At 46.1% G+C, this 18,578-nt stretch overlaps 1 protein-coding gene across 1 annotated transcript in view; it reads left to right on the top strand.

Annotated features, from left to right (window-relative positions):
- The window catches only part of TNS3 (tensin 3), a 392,082-nt gene that overhangs the window by 106,165 nt on the left and 267,339 nt on the right, over nucleotides 1-18,578 (top strand). Inside the window, exon 3 of the mRNA XM_056856991.1 lies at nucleotides 10,246-10,357. Coding sequence (XP_056712969.1) covers nucleotides 10,246-10,357 — 112 coding nt within the window. The remainder of the gene's footprint in view (nucleotides 1-10,245; nucleotides 10,358-18,578) is intronic.

An 18,578-nucleotide genomic window follows, 5' to 3' on the forward strand; every position in this document is an offset into this window, starting at 1 on the left:
ACTTTATTGAGTTTGAAACCCTGCCTCCCTACCTCCTTTTGGCTTACACTACTCCGCAGGATCCCGCCCAACTCTTACAGGAGGTCCAAGAACCCTTGGAAAAAGGGGCTATTCGTGAGGTTCCCTCCACTGATTGGGGTCACAGGTATTACTCCTGTTTCTTCCTGGTCGACAAAAAGGGGGGTCAAAGTCCAGAAGTTTTGCATGCTGTCACTTCCTGAGGTCCTGCCTCTCCTGGAGGAGCAGATGTGGTTTGTTGTTTTGGATTTGCATGACACATACTTGCATATCGCAATCCATAACGAATGCAGACACTATCTCCGGTTTGTCTGCAACGGAGAGCATTAGGAGTACACAGTTCTGCCCTTCGGTGTGGCCACAGCACCCCGTACCATTACGAAATGCTTGTCTGAGGTGGTTGCTCACCTAGCCCTCCGGGGATGTGTCATCTTTCCATACTTAGATGACTGGCTTTTAGTCAGTACCTCTGAACACTCCCTTGCTGGCCAAGTGCAGGTTGTACTCTCCATCCTAGCAGACCTGGGTCTCATGGTCAACTTTAAAAAGTTGCACTTGACCCCCTCTAGAATCATAGATTTCATTGGTGCGCACCTAGATTCGGTCACTGCTAGAGCATATCTTCCTGTCCAGAGGATTCGCTCCATCCAGAAGCTGGTTAGCCAGTTTTCCAGAAAACGATTCCAAACGACCCACAAAATTCAAAAGCTGTTGGGCCTCATGGCCTCCACCACTGCGGTTGTGGCCTTTGCTCGTTTGCGAATGCGTCCCTAGCAAACTTGGTTTCTCAGAGCATTCCGGCTGAATGTTGACCCACAATACAAGCAGCTGTCTATACCCAGATCAGTTATTGCGTCTCTGGGATGGTGGTCCTTGGAGACTAACCTCTCGGCCAGTGTTCTCTTTCAGTCACCTACCCCACAGGTTCATAAGTTCACTGAAGCCTCCCTATCAGGTTGGGGGCCCCACTGTATGACGTTTAGGGCCCATGGTCTCTGGTCGGTCCAGGAGTCTACCTTGCACATTAACCTCCTTGAACTCCGTGCTATTAGGCTTGCTCTCTGTTCCTTCGCAGGAATCCTCGAGGGCAGGCATGTTAAGGGTTGCAATGGACAGCTCCACCGCTACATCAACAAACAGGGAGGCACATGGTCCATTTTGCTTTGCAAGGAGGCCATCGCGGTCTGGGAGTGGGCCATTTTACACAGCACCACTGCCACTGCCATCCACATAGCAGGCACGAGCAATATGCTCGCGGACATGTTAAGTCGTCGCCCAAACGACATTCACGAGCTTGCTATAGGCACAGATCGCCTTCGTCATCTTTTCAACACATGGGGCACACCGCAAATAGATCTTTTTACGACCCAGCACAATGCAGTATGTCCGTGGTTCTGCTCCCAGGTGGGGGCGAGCCCGGGCTCCATGGGGGACGCATTCCAAATGATATGGTCAGGCTACCTTTTTTACATGTTCCCCCCATTCCCCTTACTGAGCAGGGTTCTGGCCAAGATCCTTGGGGGGAGGTAGTTGTGAATTTCCTTCATTGTGCAGGGGGTTGGACTTGATGGCCCTGGTGGTCCCTTCCAACTCTATGATTCTATGATTCTACTTACCGTCTAAGGCTCTTGTTGCCTTGGAGCTTGCTGAGCAACCCGCTCCCAAGACAGATGATCCTGTACCCAAGGTTTGGCCAGTGGGTACTAAAGATTAGTACCCACTGGCAGGCAAGAAAGTCCCCTTACCAGACTATTTTGTCAGACTTATCAGGGATGAGTGGGACAGACCTCCTCAAAATAGGCAGTTCCCTGCATCGGTCAAGAAATTATATGAAATATCTCCCCCTGCTATGGAGCTCCTCAGCCTTCCAGTGGTGGATGCTCCCGTGGCTTCCCTCCAGACCCCAGATGGCTTATCTGAGGAGGGAATGGGTACTATAAAAGACCAGTTTCTGCAAAATGGAGTTCCTTTCTAGAAAGGTCCATGAGTCCACAGCCCTCACTATTCAGGCTACTGCCACTGCAGCCATCATAGCTCGGGCTTCTAAAGCCTGGGCAAAAAAGATTTCTCAGTTGCTTATTGGGGTTGATAGGAGGGTGTCTGATGACATGGAAAGGATTATTAAGGCTTCGTCCTTCCTTGCTGATGCTTCCCTAGACGCACTGACCTTCTCAGCTAGGTCCATGTCATCCAATGCTGTGATCCTCAGGGCCCTATGGCTCAGAACCTGGCAGGTGGACAAGAAATTTAAATCAGTTCCCCTGTCCTACCCTCTTCAAGAGGGGAAGCTGTTTGGCGAATGTCTGGACAAGATGTTAGCCAAGACTAAGGACAAAAAACGTACCATGCCCAAGTCCTCCAAGAAAGAGTTGAAGGGTTTCTCTTATTCCTTTCGTTCTCCCCACACCCTTCATCGCTTCAGACAGGACCAGAGACGTCCCTCCTGGTCCAACAATAACTAGCAGTTTCGAAGACAGGGACGTTACAACCGCCCCTTCCAACAATCTCAATTCAGAGGGGATAAAGCTGGCAAATTCCAAAAAGCAGCCAAGCAGTGATGTCAATTTTGTTCCTGTGGGCAGAAGACTCCAGCACTTCCACCCACAGTGGGTGGGCTCCCAGACGGATGCCTGGGTGCTCCAGTTGATACAGGATGGTTACAAAATCTAATTCCATTCCACTGCCCAGACCGCTTCCTTCCATCCCCAAGGTCTCACTCAGACACCAAACATCTACGGACTGTGGATGCCATAAACCATCTGCTTCAAATTGGAGCAGTGGAAAGAGTCCCTCCTCAGGATCGGTACACAGGTGTGTTCTCGATCTTCTTCACAGTCCTGAAGAAGAACGGGGATTGGAGGGCCATACTCTATCTAAAATTCCTCAACAGGTATGTGCCCACCAAACATTTCAGGATGGAGACCCTGTTGGCATTTTAGACTAGAAAGTAAGCAGGTTGTGGTGATCTAGGAGACAGCTAGTTGACAGCTGAGATCACATGACAAAGTGATGACTAATGCCAGCTCATCATGACTGCAGGAAAACTGGACAGAACAGGTTTTACCTGGGAGTTGGGCAGCTATCAGTGGATTGGCTGATAGACTGGATCAGTGTTGTATATAACTGTATGATACCTGTACAATGGTGTGGGGTGTATGGAGAAAGATACTGGCGAAGCACTTTGATTCACTGTATAATAAGTAGCACTATTTTAAACTGTGCTGGACTCTGCTGTATTCACTTGGATTGGGTGGCTAACATAACTAACAAACGCCATCAGTCCCTTCATTCCATCACGGAGGCTCTGAAGCATGACATCCATCGACCTAAAGGAGGTGTACCTCCATGTTCCAATTCATCGCATGCACCGAAGGTATCTCAGATTTGCATACAAGGAAGATCACCTGCAGTTCAAGGCCCTTGCTTTTGGTCTGGGGTCTGCTCCCAGAGTTTTCTCCAAGGTGTTGGTGCCCCTCATGGCAGAGTTTCGACGAGAAGGGATACAGGTCCATCCCTATCTAGACAACCTTCTGGTCTGTGCTCCCTCACAACTACGGTCGCTAGTGCACACCAACAGGGTCATCCAGACCTTGGAAGACCACGGGTACCTTGTAAACTATGACAAGAGCATCCTACAGCCATCACAGAGCATCCTACACCTAGGCATGGTCATCGACACTGCTGCAGATACCATTTCCCTCCCAGAGGACAAGATCTCCAAAATATCCCTTCTTGCTGGACACTTGTCCAAGGCCCAACAGTCCCATCTTCTTACACTCGCAAACCTACAGGGATTGATGATCTCATATATCCCGGCCGTGCCTTGGGCTCGTCTCCATGCACAGCCGCTACAGTGGCTGTTGAGACCTATCAGTCTTTCATCACCAGGAAGGTCAAAAAGCTCATTCCTTTGAATCAGCTAGTCAGGAAAAGTCTCACCTGGTGGAGCCGTGCATCCAACCTTCGAAAGGGCAAGTTATTCATACTACCAGAGCCAATGTAGATATTCACAGACACATCCCTCTAAGGCTGGGGGGCCACCCTAGGAAAGGAGGTGATTCAGGGTACCTGAACCCTAGAAGAGCAGAAGTGTCATATAAATCTCCTAGAACTGAGAGCAGTACATCTAGCCTTAATCTATTTCCACGATCGCATTCACTCCAAACATGTCCTCATTCAGACGGGATCGCATTCACTCCAAACATGTCCTCATTCAGACGGACAATATATCAGCAAAGGCCCACCTCAACAAACAGGGTGGGTCCAGGTCGTCCTCCCTCCACCAGGAGGCCAAAAGGATTCTCAGATGGGCAGAGAAGAACCTCCTCCACATCCAAGCAGAACGCATTCAAGGAATCCAAAATGTACAGGCCAATTGGCTGAGTCGACGGGCAGTAGACGAGGGGGTATGGTCTCTTTGTCAGCAGGCCTTTCAGATGATCAACCAGAGGGCAGGCCCACTCCAAGTGGACCTATTCGCTTCAGGCCAGAATCACCAGCTGTGGACCTACCTTCACTATTAGCCTTTTTACAGGATGGAGTAAAGCAAAACCTCAGAACAAACACCCTGCGCAAGCAAGTCTCCGGCATAGCTACAGTTGTTCTATCCTTAGACGGGCACCTCCTGGCGACCCATCCCCATGTTAAGGCTTTTCTCAAAGGAGTATCCCAGTCACATCCTACTCCAATTCACCCGTTTCCCACTTGGAGCCTTACCCTGGTTCTTTGAGCTCTGACAAAAAAGCCTTTTGAGCCCCTGCAGGAAGTTCCCCTCCAGTTTCAGGGTATGAAGACCATTTTTCTTATCACTGTCACCTCGACAAGGAGAATTTCGAAGTTAGGAGCCCTATCCATCAGAAAAGAGCTGTGCCTTTTTCAAAAAGACAAAGTGGCGCTTCGTCTGGACCCTACGTTCATCCCTAAAGTCAATTCTGATTTCCACAGAAAGCAGGAAATAGACCTACCTTCATTCTGCCCAAATCCTAGCAATGCCAAGGAAAGGGAATGACACACTTTGGACGTTCGCAGGGCTATCAGGATCTACATCAACAGAACGGCATCATTCAGGTCTTCAAACTACCTTTTCATATCTGTCTTGGCTCAAAACAAAGGCCGTTGTCTATCTCGACCTTCCCTAGGTCGAGTGGTCAAGCGCTGCATTTCCGAGACCTACTTGACCAGCAAACTCCCTGTACCAGTGGGTCTCACTGCCCATTCTGTTCGTAGTGCTGCCACTACAGTGGCAGTAAACAGACAGGCATTAGTAGAAGAAATTTGCAGAGCGGCCACTTGGTCGTCTGTCTCCACCTTTGTGCGACATTACCGCATCAACGCCTCTGCCTCTGCTGATGCGGCGTTTGGGAGGAGAGTCCTGCAACATGTGGTCGAGGAAGAGGAAAATTGACTCCCACCTGGGAAAATACACAAGCTCTTTGATCTCCCAAGCTTCAAGATGCCCTTTTGCCTCAGAGTGGGAATGTAGCCCTGTTACTCATCGAGAGGGCTCTTTCCTCTCCAAGGTAAAAGGGCATCTTGCCCCACCCGTCAGGGGCAGGTTTTCTATAACCTGGGCTAAGTCAGCACGATGGGAGAAGAATGTTCCCACATTATGTACTCTTCCTCAATGACCTTTTCTAGATCACAGAACATGTGTCAGTGACCATACTTCTATAGGGGATACATTTGTCTTCTTTCACTATCACTACTTTTTATCTGGTGTCTTCAGACAAGTCCAGATCTCCATTCCTAAATATGTTACCATGCTACACTATATTTGTTTTTTATGTGTGGTTATGGCGTTACATGTTCAAATGTTCCATACCTTGTCTGGTCATGGTTATCAATGTTTTTTCTCTAGTTGTTATTCCTGTCTATAGCAGCCGGCTTCTTGGAAAACTGGAAGCTGGAGGCTTTCCTGCCCAGGAGACAGGAAGTGAGAACTTTTGGTCCTGCCTCCCCAAGCAAAGGGCGGGAAAACCAAAGCTTCAAGATGCCCTTTTACCTTGGAGCGGAAAGAGCCCTCTCGGTGAGTAACAGGGCTACATTCTCAAGTTGCCTACAAGACCTACATCGGTTTGTGCGCTCTGGTCTAACAGAGTTACTCCCCCAGTTCTGCACTGCCAAAGTTAACTTCCATGGGTAGGTTAAGTTGTATGGGTAGGTAGTAACAATGTTTTTTTGTCAACCATTTCTATCATGTAATTGGGACCTGTTGTTTGTTATCAAAACAATCTGTGATACTACAGAGAAATCTTGGTTTGCTTATGTTGAAAAGTCTGTTGGGGTAGTACAAGCAAATCCCCACTGGTTTAAGTCATTCAATTTGATCTTAGCTTTTCAGAGCAGCCATGGCATGCTCATTTAAGGGCTTGGTAGAACCAGAGGGAGACCTGCAAGTCTCTGACCTCTCCTCTTCCTTCTCCCTTTCCCCTGGCCACAGCTTGACTATTGACAGTTTTTTGTGCGCCATTTTAGTGTCTTAACTCTGCTGGGTAGCTTTTAGCGATGTTCAGACATCACAGTTAAGGAGAAAGGGGCTGGATGGGGGGGGATTAATCGCTACCCCTCCTTTTTATGGTTTTATTTATTTATTTGTGCTCGATGTTACGTGGTCATTTTTCTGGCTAAACATCATCATCATCATCCCTTTATTGGCATAAAAACACAATAAAGAAGGATGCAAAAGGAATGAAAATATTAAAAGGTGCCCTTTATAGAATAGTTAGAAGACAGTTACATTGAATAATGCTGTTTGTTACTGCCATCTAATTAACTGTTTGGCAGGCTTTTAAAACAAACTTTAAAAACTGTGCCACCATCTCCAGTATTTGGGGTGAACGATTGTTTAATAAATAGGAAATGTTAAAAGAATCTGAGACATTCTGTCCATTAACCAACAGGGGGTTTAATAGTTTGTTACGAGATTCTGTATAGAAACTACAATAAAATAAGGCATGAGCAACTGTTTCGATACAATTGTCACAAGGGCAAAGCCCGTCAGACAGAGGGATTTTCCGAAATCTGCCTTCGAGTTGCGCAGATGGCAATAAACATCTTATTGTTGTTGCGTGAAAACAAATCTATTTTTGTCGAAGGCTTTCACTGTCAGAGTTCATTGGTTCTTGTAGGTTATCCGGGCTGTGTAACCGTGGTCTCGGTATTTTCTTTCCTGACATTTCGCCAGCAGCTGTGGCAGGCATCTTCAGAGGAGTAACACTGAAGGACAGTGTCTCTCAGTGTCAAGTGTGTAGGAAGAGTAATATATAGTCAGAAAGGGGTTGGGTTTGAGCTGAATCGTTGTCCTGCAAAAAGTATCAAAGGTAATGTGCTAATCATTGTCCTGTAAGTATCAAGATAATGTGCTAATGAGGGTGTGGTATGTTAATATGGAACCATTGTATCCTGAAGTGATCTGTTAATGTGTGAAATCCAGCTCAACCCAACCCCTTTCTGACTATATATTACTCTTCCTACACACTTGACACTGAGAGACACTGTCCTTCAGTGTTACTCCTCTGAAGATGCCTGCCACAGCTGCTGGCGAAACGTCAGGAAAGAAAATACCAAGACCACGGTCACACAGCCCGGATAACCTACAAGAACCGATGAAATCTATTTTTGTGTTTTAATGTTCACATTTGCTTCAATAACTGAGGGAGAAATTTCATCTGCATTCTCTGTGTTATTGGCAGCAGAATAAAATAGGGCAACAAATAATTCCCCCCTCCTCTCTTCAGTTGCACAGGTCGAAGGGAGCATTGTCTATCTTGTGTCTAAACCTGCAGGCTTTACTTGGAATTTGAGAAGGGTGGGAGTTTTTCTCAACATCCTTTGCTCAATAGTTTTCAAGGCCAGCCTGTGTTGAGATTCTTATCTATTATTTGAGCTTTGAGGTCTTAATTTAGGAGCATAATAGAGTTGCAAAAGGGATATTCTCTGAGTAAAGTTCTTGCAGGTGGGGAACAGAATCACTTAGTTTTGCTTTGTTATTCCACAGGAGATTCCCTCTCCATTGTCTTCTGGAAAGAAAGGAGATTCGGGATGCCGATAAGAGATTTGGTGCAATATAACACAAAAGTGCTCAAAATTACAAAATGCTTCTCCCAAAGAAAAAATGGCTCGTTTTGTTTCCTTTTCACAGAAGTGCAACAGAACAGTGCTTCTGTGCAGCTGAGGAACTAAGCAAACCCTTCAAACTTGTGTTTTGTGTCCTGAAAAAACATAGGGTTGGATCCTACGTCTGTTTATGCTCATGCCAGACTTCTTCTCACAATTCCCCTTGCAAGCTCTTCCCTGTTCCTTCTGATTGGCCCTCCGGGATGTCAGAAAACCTTTGCCCCCTCTTTCCCTCGCTCCCCAGGGGTGCTAAAACAAACTGGGTGCCACTTGCTTCTTCCGATGATACCACCTCCTTCTAAAGGGAGTTGTACGTTTAGCACTCTGTACGTGCATTGCTGATCAGAGGTACCGTATTTTTCGGCGTACAAGACGACTGGGCGTATAAGATGACCCCCCATTTTTACAGTTAAAATTTAGAGTTTGGGATTGTCCTGAGTCCGCGGCCTAGGGTCGGCACTCAGGACTGCGCCCCAACCCCGCGGCCGCCCCCAGACCTCCTGGAGTGGCCCAACCCAAGTCCGCGGCCTGGGGCCAGCCCTCGGGACCGGTCCTCCTGGGGCGGCTCAACCCCCGGGGACATGGACAGAGCGGAGGCAGCTCCCCAGGGAGATTCTCCAGTCCGGCTCGGAATTCAGCATCCGGCGTATAAGACGACACCCGGCGTATAAGATGACCCCCGACTTTTGAGAAGATTTTCCTGGGTTAAAAAGTAGTCTTATACGCCAGAAAATACAGTACCTTACACTTGGTTCATATCCTAGTGGTGTTTAAATCGGACAGGCTAACTTTATTTGAAGTTGCAGTCATTTAAAGTTCAGCATTTCTTTAGTTCTTCATTGGCTGGGACTTCCCCATGTCCCTTGGCGCATGGACAAGATGGAGTTCCTAGGTAAAACGTTGTCCTCCTTCATGGCTTTTGCCCATCTAGAAGGCTGGCAGAGAGCTTCTTGCTCTTGTCCAAGAGCTTTCCTGCTCTGTGCTTGGAGCTTGATGGTTCCTTCCTCCAAATATACTTTGGGGAGGGGCTGTGGCTCAGTTTGTAGAGCATTTGCTAGGCATGCAGAAGGTCCCAGGTTCAATCCCTGGCATCTCCAGTTAAAGGGATTAGGCAAGTAGGTGATGTGAAAGACCCTGAGACCCTGGAGAGCTGCTGCCGATCTGAGTAGACAACACTGACTTGGATGGACCAAGGGTCTGATTCAGTATAAGGCAGCTTCATGTGTTCAACCCCTCTTTTCTGCCATCAATGAGTTTGCAGCTGTGTTCCTGAGAATTCTTGGGGTGTATTCTTGGGTGGAGGGCATTTCTCCATGCACCCCACACTGTTTCTGTATTTTTGAGAGCCACTGTATTTTTTGGAGCACAGCAGGTTGGAGTGGGAAAGCCACATTTTGCAAATGCAATAATAAAAAAAGTTTGTACGCATTTTGTAAATATGACTCTGGAAGAGCCATGGCTTCCAATATTGAATTCCACACTGGTGTATTTTTTTCATAGTGTGGACTCCCCAAATCTGGAGAGAAATTTAACAGAGGGAGATTTTGAAACAGATCTAGTTTCTGTAATCACATCAAAAATGGGTCTCATCTTAAAGATCCCTTTCAGTCATTGCTTCTCTGACATTTTCTCTTTTGCCCTTTGACTCACAGAGACTAGAGCTAGGCACCCTCCTCCTCATAAAAAGATAATCTTGGAAGAGGAATTCTTTGGCTCTGGAGTCATTATTACCAGGTTTTTTATTCAAGGGGCTTACCTTTTGAGATTTATTCTTTGTTGCTTTTAACTAGCGGTGTTCAGAGAAATTTTCTTAACTCCTCTTTACCCAATTTCTCCCTGAAATCCAACAATCCGTTACTTTCCCTTTTTTTAAGCATTTGGAGATTCTGCAGAATTTTACTCTGTACATGCTCAGAGGCAGGCAATGTCTTCCCAAACCTTCCTGTCCTCCTAGTACTGAACCTGCTGTATCTCCAAGGTATGCTTGTACTATAAAATGTTTTTTTTTTTAAATGTTCCTGGAACATATTGTTGGTTCAATATTTGCTTCACTATTTCAGGGGGAGGGGGATGGATAACTTAAAAAAAAAGTTTCCTCTTTCTCTTTCCTAGCCAGAAGAGCTATCATCAAATTCTCATACATTCAAGACCAAAACCTTCAAGAAGGCCAAAGTCTGTAACATCTGCAAGCAAGTAATTGACCACCAAGGCAATTTCTGCAGAGGTGAGCGCCACTGAATGGGATATTGCTTTAAAACTGTGAAGAGTAGAGATTCCTAGTCTGTGTTTACCACTGAGGTGCAAAGCTGTAGCTGGGGAAGGAAGGATGTTGTAGGAAGAAGTCTTTATCATTAGAAGTGGCTGAGGATGAACAAGCTGAAACAATGCTGACCGGACAGAGGCGATACTGGTTGCTAAGGGCAAGATTCTTGCAGGACGGGTTTTGCTTACCCTGGAAAGGGGTTAGTTTATCACTGGTTGATCATGTGAACAGTTTGAAAGTGCTTCCGCACCCAACGTTGCTATTTGGGCAGGTTGGTTGGGGCAGTTGCTAGAAGTGCCTTTTCCACTTTTGCCTGGTTTGTAAGCATATCCAAATTATCCACGCTGCTCCATGCCATTGTAACCTAGACTGTACTAATGTGATACACTGTATACAGGACTGCCCTTGAAGACAGTCTGGAAGTCCCAGGTGGGGCAGAATATCTCCTCTTTCTTGTCTTTTTCCAGGAGATCGCTGTTTTCAACATATAACACCTGTTTTGAAACACTCCGGCTGCCTGTTTGCTTCTGGTTTCAATGTAAGGCCCTAGTTCTTATCTTTAAAGCCCATTATGACCTGTGGAGAACAGCCTCTCCTGATAGGAATCTCTCTGGTAATTGTGTTCACTAGAGCAATGCCGTCTCTGCAGCCCTTTCCATAAAACGGTTGGCTTCACTGTTGAGTTCTCAGTCACTGGCTCAGTGTTGTGGCATAGTTTGCTTAAGGATGGAGTTTTAGGAAGACGTGCCAGATGGGACTTTGCTGTACGGCTTTCTGATAACAGCCAGCCCAGAATGGGCACAGTATGTGTTGGTGTTCTACTGACTCTTCTGACTACGGTTCTTGATAGCCCTATTGGAATGTTTTTATATGTGCTGTATTTTTACTCCGGCGTATTGTAAATTGCACTGAGTCTTAGGAGAAAAGTAGGATATGAATGCTTTTACTAACTCTTGCATAGATGTAGCACTGTGAGCTTTATATGCGTTGTCTTGATGTGATCCTTGCAACAGTCCTGTCAAGTGGTGGTGGAAAGTGCCGTCAGGTCACAGCTGACTTATGAAAACCCTATAGGGTTTTCAAGACAAGAGGTGTTCAGAGGGGGTTTGCCATTGCCTGCCTGTGCATAGCAACCCTGGACTGCCATGGTGGTCTCCTGTCCAAGTGCTAACCAGGGCTGGCGCTGCTTACCTTTCGAGATCTGATGAGATCAGGCTAGCCTGGGCCATCTACAACAGGGCACCAGTAAAGTAGGTCAATATTATGTCCTCCCATGTTTTAGACTGGGGGGTGGGGTTGAGCAGGGCAGAAGAGCTTCCCTAACGCCTCTGAGTAAGTTTGGTGGCAGAGCAAGGTGAGAATAAGGGGACCTTCTGGATTGCAGCTCATTCTCTTAGCCTGTGTGTAACCAGCTACCAGTTGCAGTGGGCGTGTGCCAAAATGTCTCCCTGCTTTACCACTTTTCTATTGCAACTCCTCTCTCCTATTGCTCTCTCTCCACTTACCTGGCAGGCATGCCTTCAGATAGGAAAAGCCACTTGGGAGGAAGAACTGTAGACAAAAAGTGGTAGGTGCCTCAACAGCTAAGCATCCCTTTCCTTGCAGAGAGCCAGAGTGGTGTAGTGGTTAGGAGTGGTGGACTGTAATCTGGAGAACCGGGATTGATTCCCCACTCTTCCACATGAAGCCAGCTGGGTGACCTTGGGCTAGTCACAGTTCTCTCCAAACTCTCTCAGCCTCACCTGCCTCACAAGGTGTCTGTTGTGGGGAGAGGAAGGGAAGGAGATTGTAAACCGGTTTGATTCTCCTTAAAAGGTAGAGAAAATAAAGGCATATAAAAACCAACACTACTACTTCTGCTTTAGTTTTTTTTGCACGGCAGCTTCAAATCTTGGTGTTGGAATCCCATGTTTGCGGCTGAAAGCACAGGGCTGCTACAAGGATGCTTTTTAGTTTAGAATGTGCTTCTTGTAGGGACTTTTAAAGCTGGAATGAAATAGGAAGAGACCCGTTTTGAACTGGGAATGTACTTTCAAACTGATATAGGGGGTTCCATTCATATGACAACTCTGGGAAATGTAAAAGCTGATATAAGGTCTCATTCTGAACACATCCTGAACAAGGCCAGCTGTTGCCTATTCGCTATAAATATAGGCAGTGATTTCATCTAATCACGTAACAGGCATTTCCCCATAGGAAATAGCATTTCCATCTTTTATGTAATTTTGATAGAATTAGAAATTAAGTATTTTAATGGGTTAATGAAGCTTTTGCTGTATTTATCTTCTCAACTGTAAGATACCCAAGTGCCGGAGAAGGGCAGGAAGGAAAGAAGACTTTGGATTAGTTTGTGGATGGCTTATCCTATTTATTTACCCACTTCTGTGTCACGGTGAAATAAGTCTGCTGATGCTCCTGTATATAAAGGAAGAAGAAAGTTGGTTTTTATATGCCAAAAAATCCAGTTTACAATCACCTTCCCTTCTCCTCCCCACAACAGACACCCTGTGAGGTAAGTGGGGCTGAGAGAGTTCAGAAAGAACTGTGACTAGCCCAAGGTCACCGAGCTGGCTTCATGTATAGGAGTGGGGAAATCAACCCAGTTCACCAGATTAGCAACCGCCGCTCATGTGGAGGAGTGGGGAATCAAACCAGGTTCTCCAGATCAGAGTCCACCGCTCCAAACTACCGCTCTTAACCACTACACCACACTGGCTCTCCAAGGAGAGAGAGGAGTGGCAGGAACTGATAAAACTGATGAATTCAAGTCGAATTTAGTCAAGCATGCCTATTATCTTAGGTGCTGTGGAGCACAGGCAGGATGGTGCTGCTGCAGTCGTCTTGTTTGTGGGCTTCCCAGAGGCACCTGGTTGGCCACTGTGTGAACAGACTGCTGGAGTTGATGGGCCTTGGTCTGATCCATCATGGCTTTTCTTGTGTTGTTATCTAGCTGTTCTACTGCAGACCAACATGGCTACCCTCTGAAACTGTCTTGATAAAACTGAATGGCATTTCCCACTGCGTAGGCCCTGTGATCCTGAACAAATTTGTCTAGTTGGTGTTCGGTATGATTTTCTTTTAATCCCCAAGGATTTTCTTGGTAATGGGGAGTTGGCTGCACCGAGACTGTGCCAGTGGAGGCCTTTTTCTCCGGTGGAAGGAAGCCTTCTCCCATCTTGCATCCGGAAAGGCTCCTTCTGCCGTAAGAAATCTCCTCTGCTGGCAAATTGGATCTGCAGGATCCGACTTCCTGTGTCTGCTGTCATTAGCAATATTCTCAGGACAGCTTCTTTGTGAGAATGCTGCTGTTCAACTCTGACTCAGAGGCAGGTTTGGGATTTTCCGCTGCTGAGAACTGACTTGCTGTAGGTTTTTGGCTGGTGAACCTGTGTTGCCTTGGCTCTGAGGCTGCTTCTGTTTGTGGCTTCAGGGGATGTTATTTGCTCAGCCTGTACGTTGGCAAACAGATCAGTGCAAACACACTTCGAGCCTCTCACCGCGTGTGACGCCACAGCACCGGTTGCCTTGAACTTCTCGGCCCTGGAGGGAGAAGGAATGGGAAATGCTGTTCTCCGGGACTGGTTGCATTGCTGCTCCATATCAGATGACACCCAGGTTGTCCCCATGGCACGTACCAACATTTGTGAGTGGTGGGTGTTTAAGTGTGACACTGCATCAGACAGGCAATCAATCTCCCAGTCCAAAATCTCACCATGGTTTGAACAGTTTAGAAGGGATCATGTCAGAGCTTCATACCTGGTCAGTAACCCCTTCTGTAACCTCAGAACAGCTTTTACCTCCCTCCGGTTTCAAACCATGCCAATGGCTTTGTTAGCTGGACATTACTCCTGAACATTGTGGGCCTCTCGCCTGTGCATTTGTGGAGCCGTTCCAGAGGACCTAATCCATTACACCTTATTCTGTCCTCTTTACACAGAGCCCAGATCTACACAGAGCCCAGATTGGAAATAAAAACGAGAGTATCAGCAACCATGCTCACCAAGATTTATTCTAGAAAACACTGTTCAATATCAAAAGAGTTGTACCCTAGAGTAACTGAGCAACTGGAAGTCCATTGTGGTTCTTCAGAAAAAGGCCTATCTCTGTAGGTTCTTGAAGGTGTGGGTGACGTGTTTTGGACATCTTCTTCCTGCTGGTCTTCAACATCTCCACTTGGAGGAGCTAAATTTGATCTATAGAGCAGATCAAAATCTCTAGCCACCAGGCCAAACTTGAGGGGTGTGTGTGTTGTGTTTGTTTTGCAAGAGGGACCCAGTATGCTTATGTTTCTTTCCAATAACTCAGTAAGGAAGAGAGGATTGGTATCTGCCAAACTACTGATAAATGGGAGTTGAAGCTGAAAGGTGATAAATTGCCCGAAGGCTCCTCAGTGAGTTCACGATAAGCTGGGATTTGAGCCAAGGATCTTCACCTCGTAAATCGTGTTCTTAATTGCCACTCTAGAGGACCTTTGCCTGCCTTGTGGCTGGATGCTGCCTGCCAGAAACTGGATTCTCCTGTAAAGCCCCTTTTCCCTCATCCCTCGTCTGACTTCTCTCCATCCTGTATCAACATTCTGTCAAGCAAGCTAGATTTTAGACTATGTGTATGATGACTTCTGTAAAAAGCGGTACCTCCCTGTTTAGTGGATTAGGACACGGAACAGCTGGGTGTTGTGAATTTATGGCATTATATATTGAGTGGGGGTGGTGGTTAAGTATATAATTGCTGATTCAGATGGCAGCCACATTTTCAGCTTGGTGCCTAGTTTGGCCTTTTAAAAAAATGCCTTCATTCATGCATGAAGGTACTTTGGCAAAATTGTTCCTGGCTTTAACTAACAAATCCCTCATTGGTAGTGGTGGTGAGTGGAGAAACCCACTTTTCTTTCGTCTTATATGTTTAAGAACGATATGGCAGAAGTATATGGCCTTTTATGCAGAGATGTTTCTCTGCGGTCACCCCCGCTGACTACTTCGGGGTTTCCTTTCGATTATGCATGCCTTTTCTGCCCATCAGACGTCGCCTCACTCTCCCTGCCTGTTTTGCCCACATTTTCCAGATTCTGGCTAAAACAGCATCTGGAAATCATTGGCAAAACACGCGGGGAGAGGGAGGTGACCTCTCACGGGTGGAAAAGGCATGCATAATCAAAAGGAAGCCCCAAAGCAGTCGACAGGGATGACAGCTAGGAAACGTCCCTGTATAAAAGGCCTATGTTAGAACAGTTTCACAAATGAAAAGGGTATGAGTTTTTTTTAAAGTAAACTTGTGTGGTAATGCCACACACAAGTAGGATTATACACAAAGGCATTAGATTAACAGTGCGAACCTATAAGATCTTTAAAAATTCACTGATCATAATAATGGATGTTTATTCTCTCCCCCCCATAGCCCTCTGCAAGGGCAATTAAAAAAAAAAACCTAACTGTGTGGGGTGAAGAAAATTTAAACGACCAGATTTTCTTGAGTAAATGTAGCACCGTAGCTATTTTTCACCTTCTTGCCTTTGTTTATAATTTTTTGTCATATTCATTCACCTTTATCCCCCCCAGCCAAACTCCAGTAAACTGTTTCAGACACTTCCCTGAATAGAGTCGGCGCACATCTGATTGGAGAGCTTCACAAGATTTTTCTTAAGGTTTTTTTTTTGTAGGTACAGTAACTTAACTAAATATGGCTTTCCTTCTGCTTCCCTGCCAACAAGCAAGCGACAGTTGTTCTTGAAACTCTTGCCAGAATTCTTAAAACACAAATTTGGCAAGGCCTGGATGACATGAGAAGAGAGAGGATGTATGGAATGGGACCCTCAGCTGTTGTGCTCGGAGCCGCCATTCTGAGTTTGACATTGATTAAAACCGCTGGACTACTTCGAACAGGCTTATCCCTGTTGGAGAGATATTAACTGATTTTTTTTTAGTGCATGCTAATATGAGCAGACAGAGTTTAGTTCCGGCCTTAGTCTTGCAAAGAAGTGAATATGCCTTGTGAAGTGCCTTGTCAGTGATTTATTTTGAAGAATGCCAAAGCTTGGTAAAGAATACTTACTGACATCTTTCAGCTGTAAGCCTGGCATTCCTTTCATGCAGTTATGCTTTCTCCTGTAAATATCACGGTAAGCTGATGTGCCATGGAAAATGCTGCCATTGTCAAATGTGCTTTGAACATCTCTCCGGTGTGTTGGGTTGAAGGACGCAAGGGCCTTCTTGTTTAACAGGGGCTACGGACTCTCCTGCAGAAGTCACATTTATGATTAAACCATTACTATAAAGCTTCGTGAATGGCTGAGTGGTGATGGAGGTTGTCTGATATCTGAGGTATTGATTCCTTGAGTACACTGTAAATACTAGCAGTAGGTGTACCTAAACCTGCAGTCTATAGACTTCGGAGAAATTTAGTGTGTGAGAGAAAGGGGCTGAAGAACCATCTGGATTGGCGAGAAAAAGAAAAGTGGTTTGTTTGTAAAACTTGCATGTTTGGCAGGTTATATATGTCGATTATGGAACCTACCACCAATGGAAGATGTGTTTTTAAGACTGGACAAAGGGGCAGAGCCATAACTAAGGAATGTGCGGGTGTTAAGTGCTGTCAAATCGCTTCCAACTCATGGTGACCCTATGAATCAAGGTCCTCCAAAACATCCTATCATTAGCAGCCTTACTCAGGTCTTGCAGAGTGAGGGCCAGGGCTTCCTTGACTGAGTCAATCCACCTCGTGTCGGGTCTGCCTCTTTTACTGTTGCCTTCCATTTTTCCTAGCATTATTGTCTTTTCCAGTGACCCTTGTCTTCTCATAATGTGACCAAAGTATGATAGCCTCAGTTGAGTCATTTTGGAATTTGGAGAGTTTGGAGAAAACTGACTAGCCCAAGGTCACCCAGAAGGCTTCATGTGGAGGAGTGGGGAATCAAACCGGTTCTCCAGATTAGAGTCTACCGCTCCAAACCACCACTCTTAACCACTACACCATACTTGCTCTCCAAGTCAGTTGTGACTTGACGGCACTTTCCATTACCATCACTGGCTTGTCTCTTTTCCGGAAGGAGGCAAAGCCAGACTTCTGACTTGCACAGAAAAACAAGGATTAGGGTCCTTGAACAGCAGACAATACTTCTGTATAGTCCAAAAAAGCACCACTTTTTTATTTGAAGGGAACATGGTGTATGGTTAGCGCATGAGGCTAACTACTCTGAAGACCCGCATTCAAATGCTCGCGGCCCCACGAAGCTCATTGGGTGATTTCTTTGAGCCAGTCACATATAACATACATAGTCTGTCTAACCTGCTTTACATGTTTGTGGTGAGGATAAGGTGAAGAAGGGGAGAATCATGTGAAACAATCAGAAGAAGAACAGGAAGAAGAGTTGGTTTTTATTCCCCGATTTTCTTTACCCTTAAGGAGACTCAAAGTGGCTTACTATCACCTTCCTTTCCTCTTCCCACAACAGACACCTTGTGAGGTAGGTGAGGCTGAGAGAGTTCTGAGAGAACTGTGTCTGGCCAAGGTCACCTAGTGGCTTCATGTGGAGGAGCAGGGGAATCGAACCTGGTTCACCAGGTTAGAGTCTGCTGCTCATGTGTAGTGGGGAATCAAACCTGGTTCTCCAGATTAGAGTCCGCCGCTCTTAATCACTATACCACGCAAGCCCATTCATGCCTACTCATGAACACTCTTCAAGTGGGAGAACTGTCTAAGAGACAAGGATGCTTTCACCTATCTCCTGGTGTTTTCACCTGAAAAGAATGGGAAAAGCGCAGATATCGTACTTCATGCCAAAGTTAAGAGAAGAAGAAGAAGAGAAGAGTTGGTTTTTATATGCCGACTTTTCTCTACCACTTAAGGGAGAATCAAACTGGCTCACATTCGCCTTCCCTTCCCCACATCAGACACCTTGTGAGGTAGGTGGGGCTGAGAGAGTTCGAGAGAACTGTGACTAGCCCAAGGTCACCCAGCAGGCTTCATGTGTAGGAGCAGGGGATCAAATCCAGTTCTCTAGATTAGAGTCCGCTGCTCCTAGCTACTATACCACGCTGGCTCTCAGAAGAAAGGTGGGGAGAAAATGTGAAAGAGAAGCTGTCTAACTCAGAAAAGAACATACCTCAGGGGCCAAACTAGACATATCAGTGGCCAAAGGTCCAACCTGTGGCCGCTGACACCATTTTAGAGGAAAATGTGTCCATTT

The sequence above is a fragment of the Euleptes europaea genome, chromosome 11, assembly GCF_029931775.1.
Source record: "Euleptes europaea isolate rEulEur1 chromosome 11, rEulEur1.hap1, whole genome shotgun sequence".
NCBI classification, from domain to species: domain Eukaryota; kingdom Metazoa; phylum Chordata; class Lepidosauria; order Squamata; family Sphaerodactylidae; genus Euleptes; species Euleptes europaea.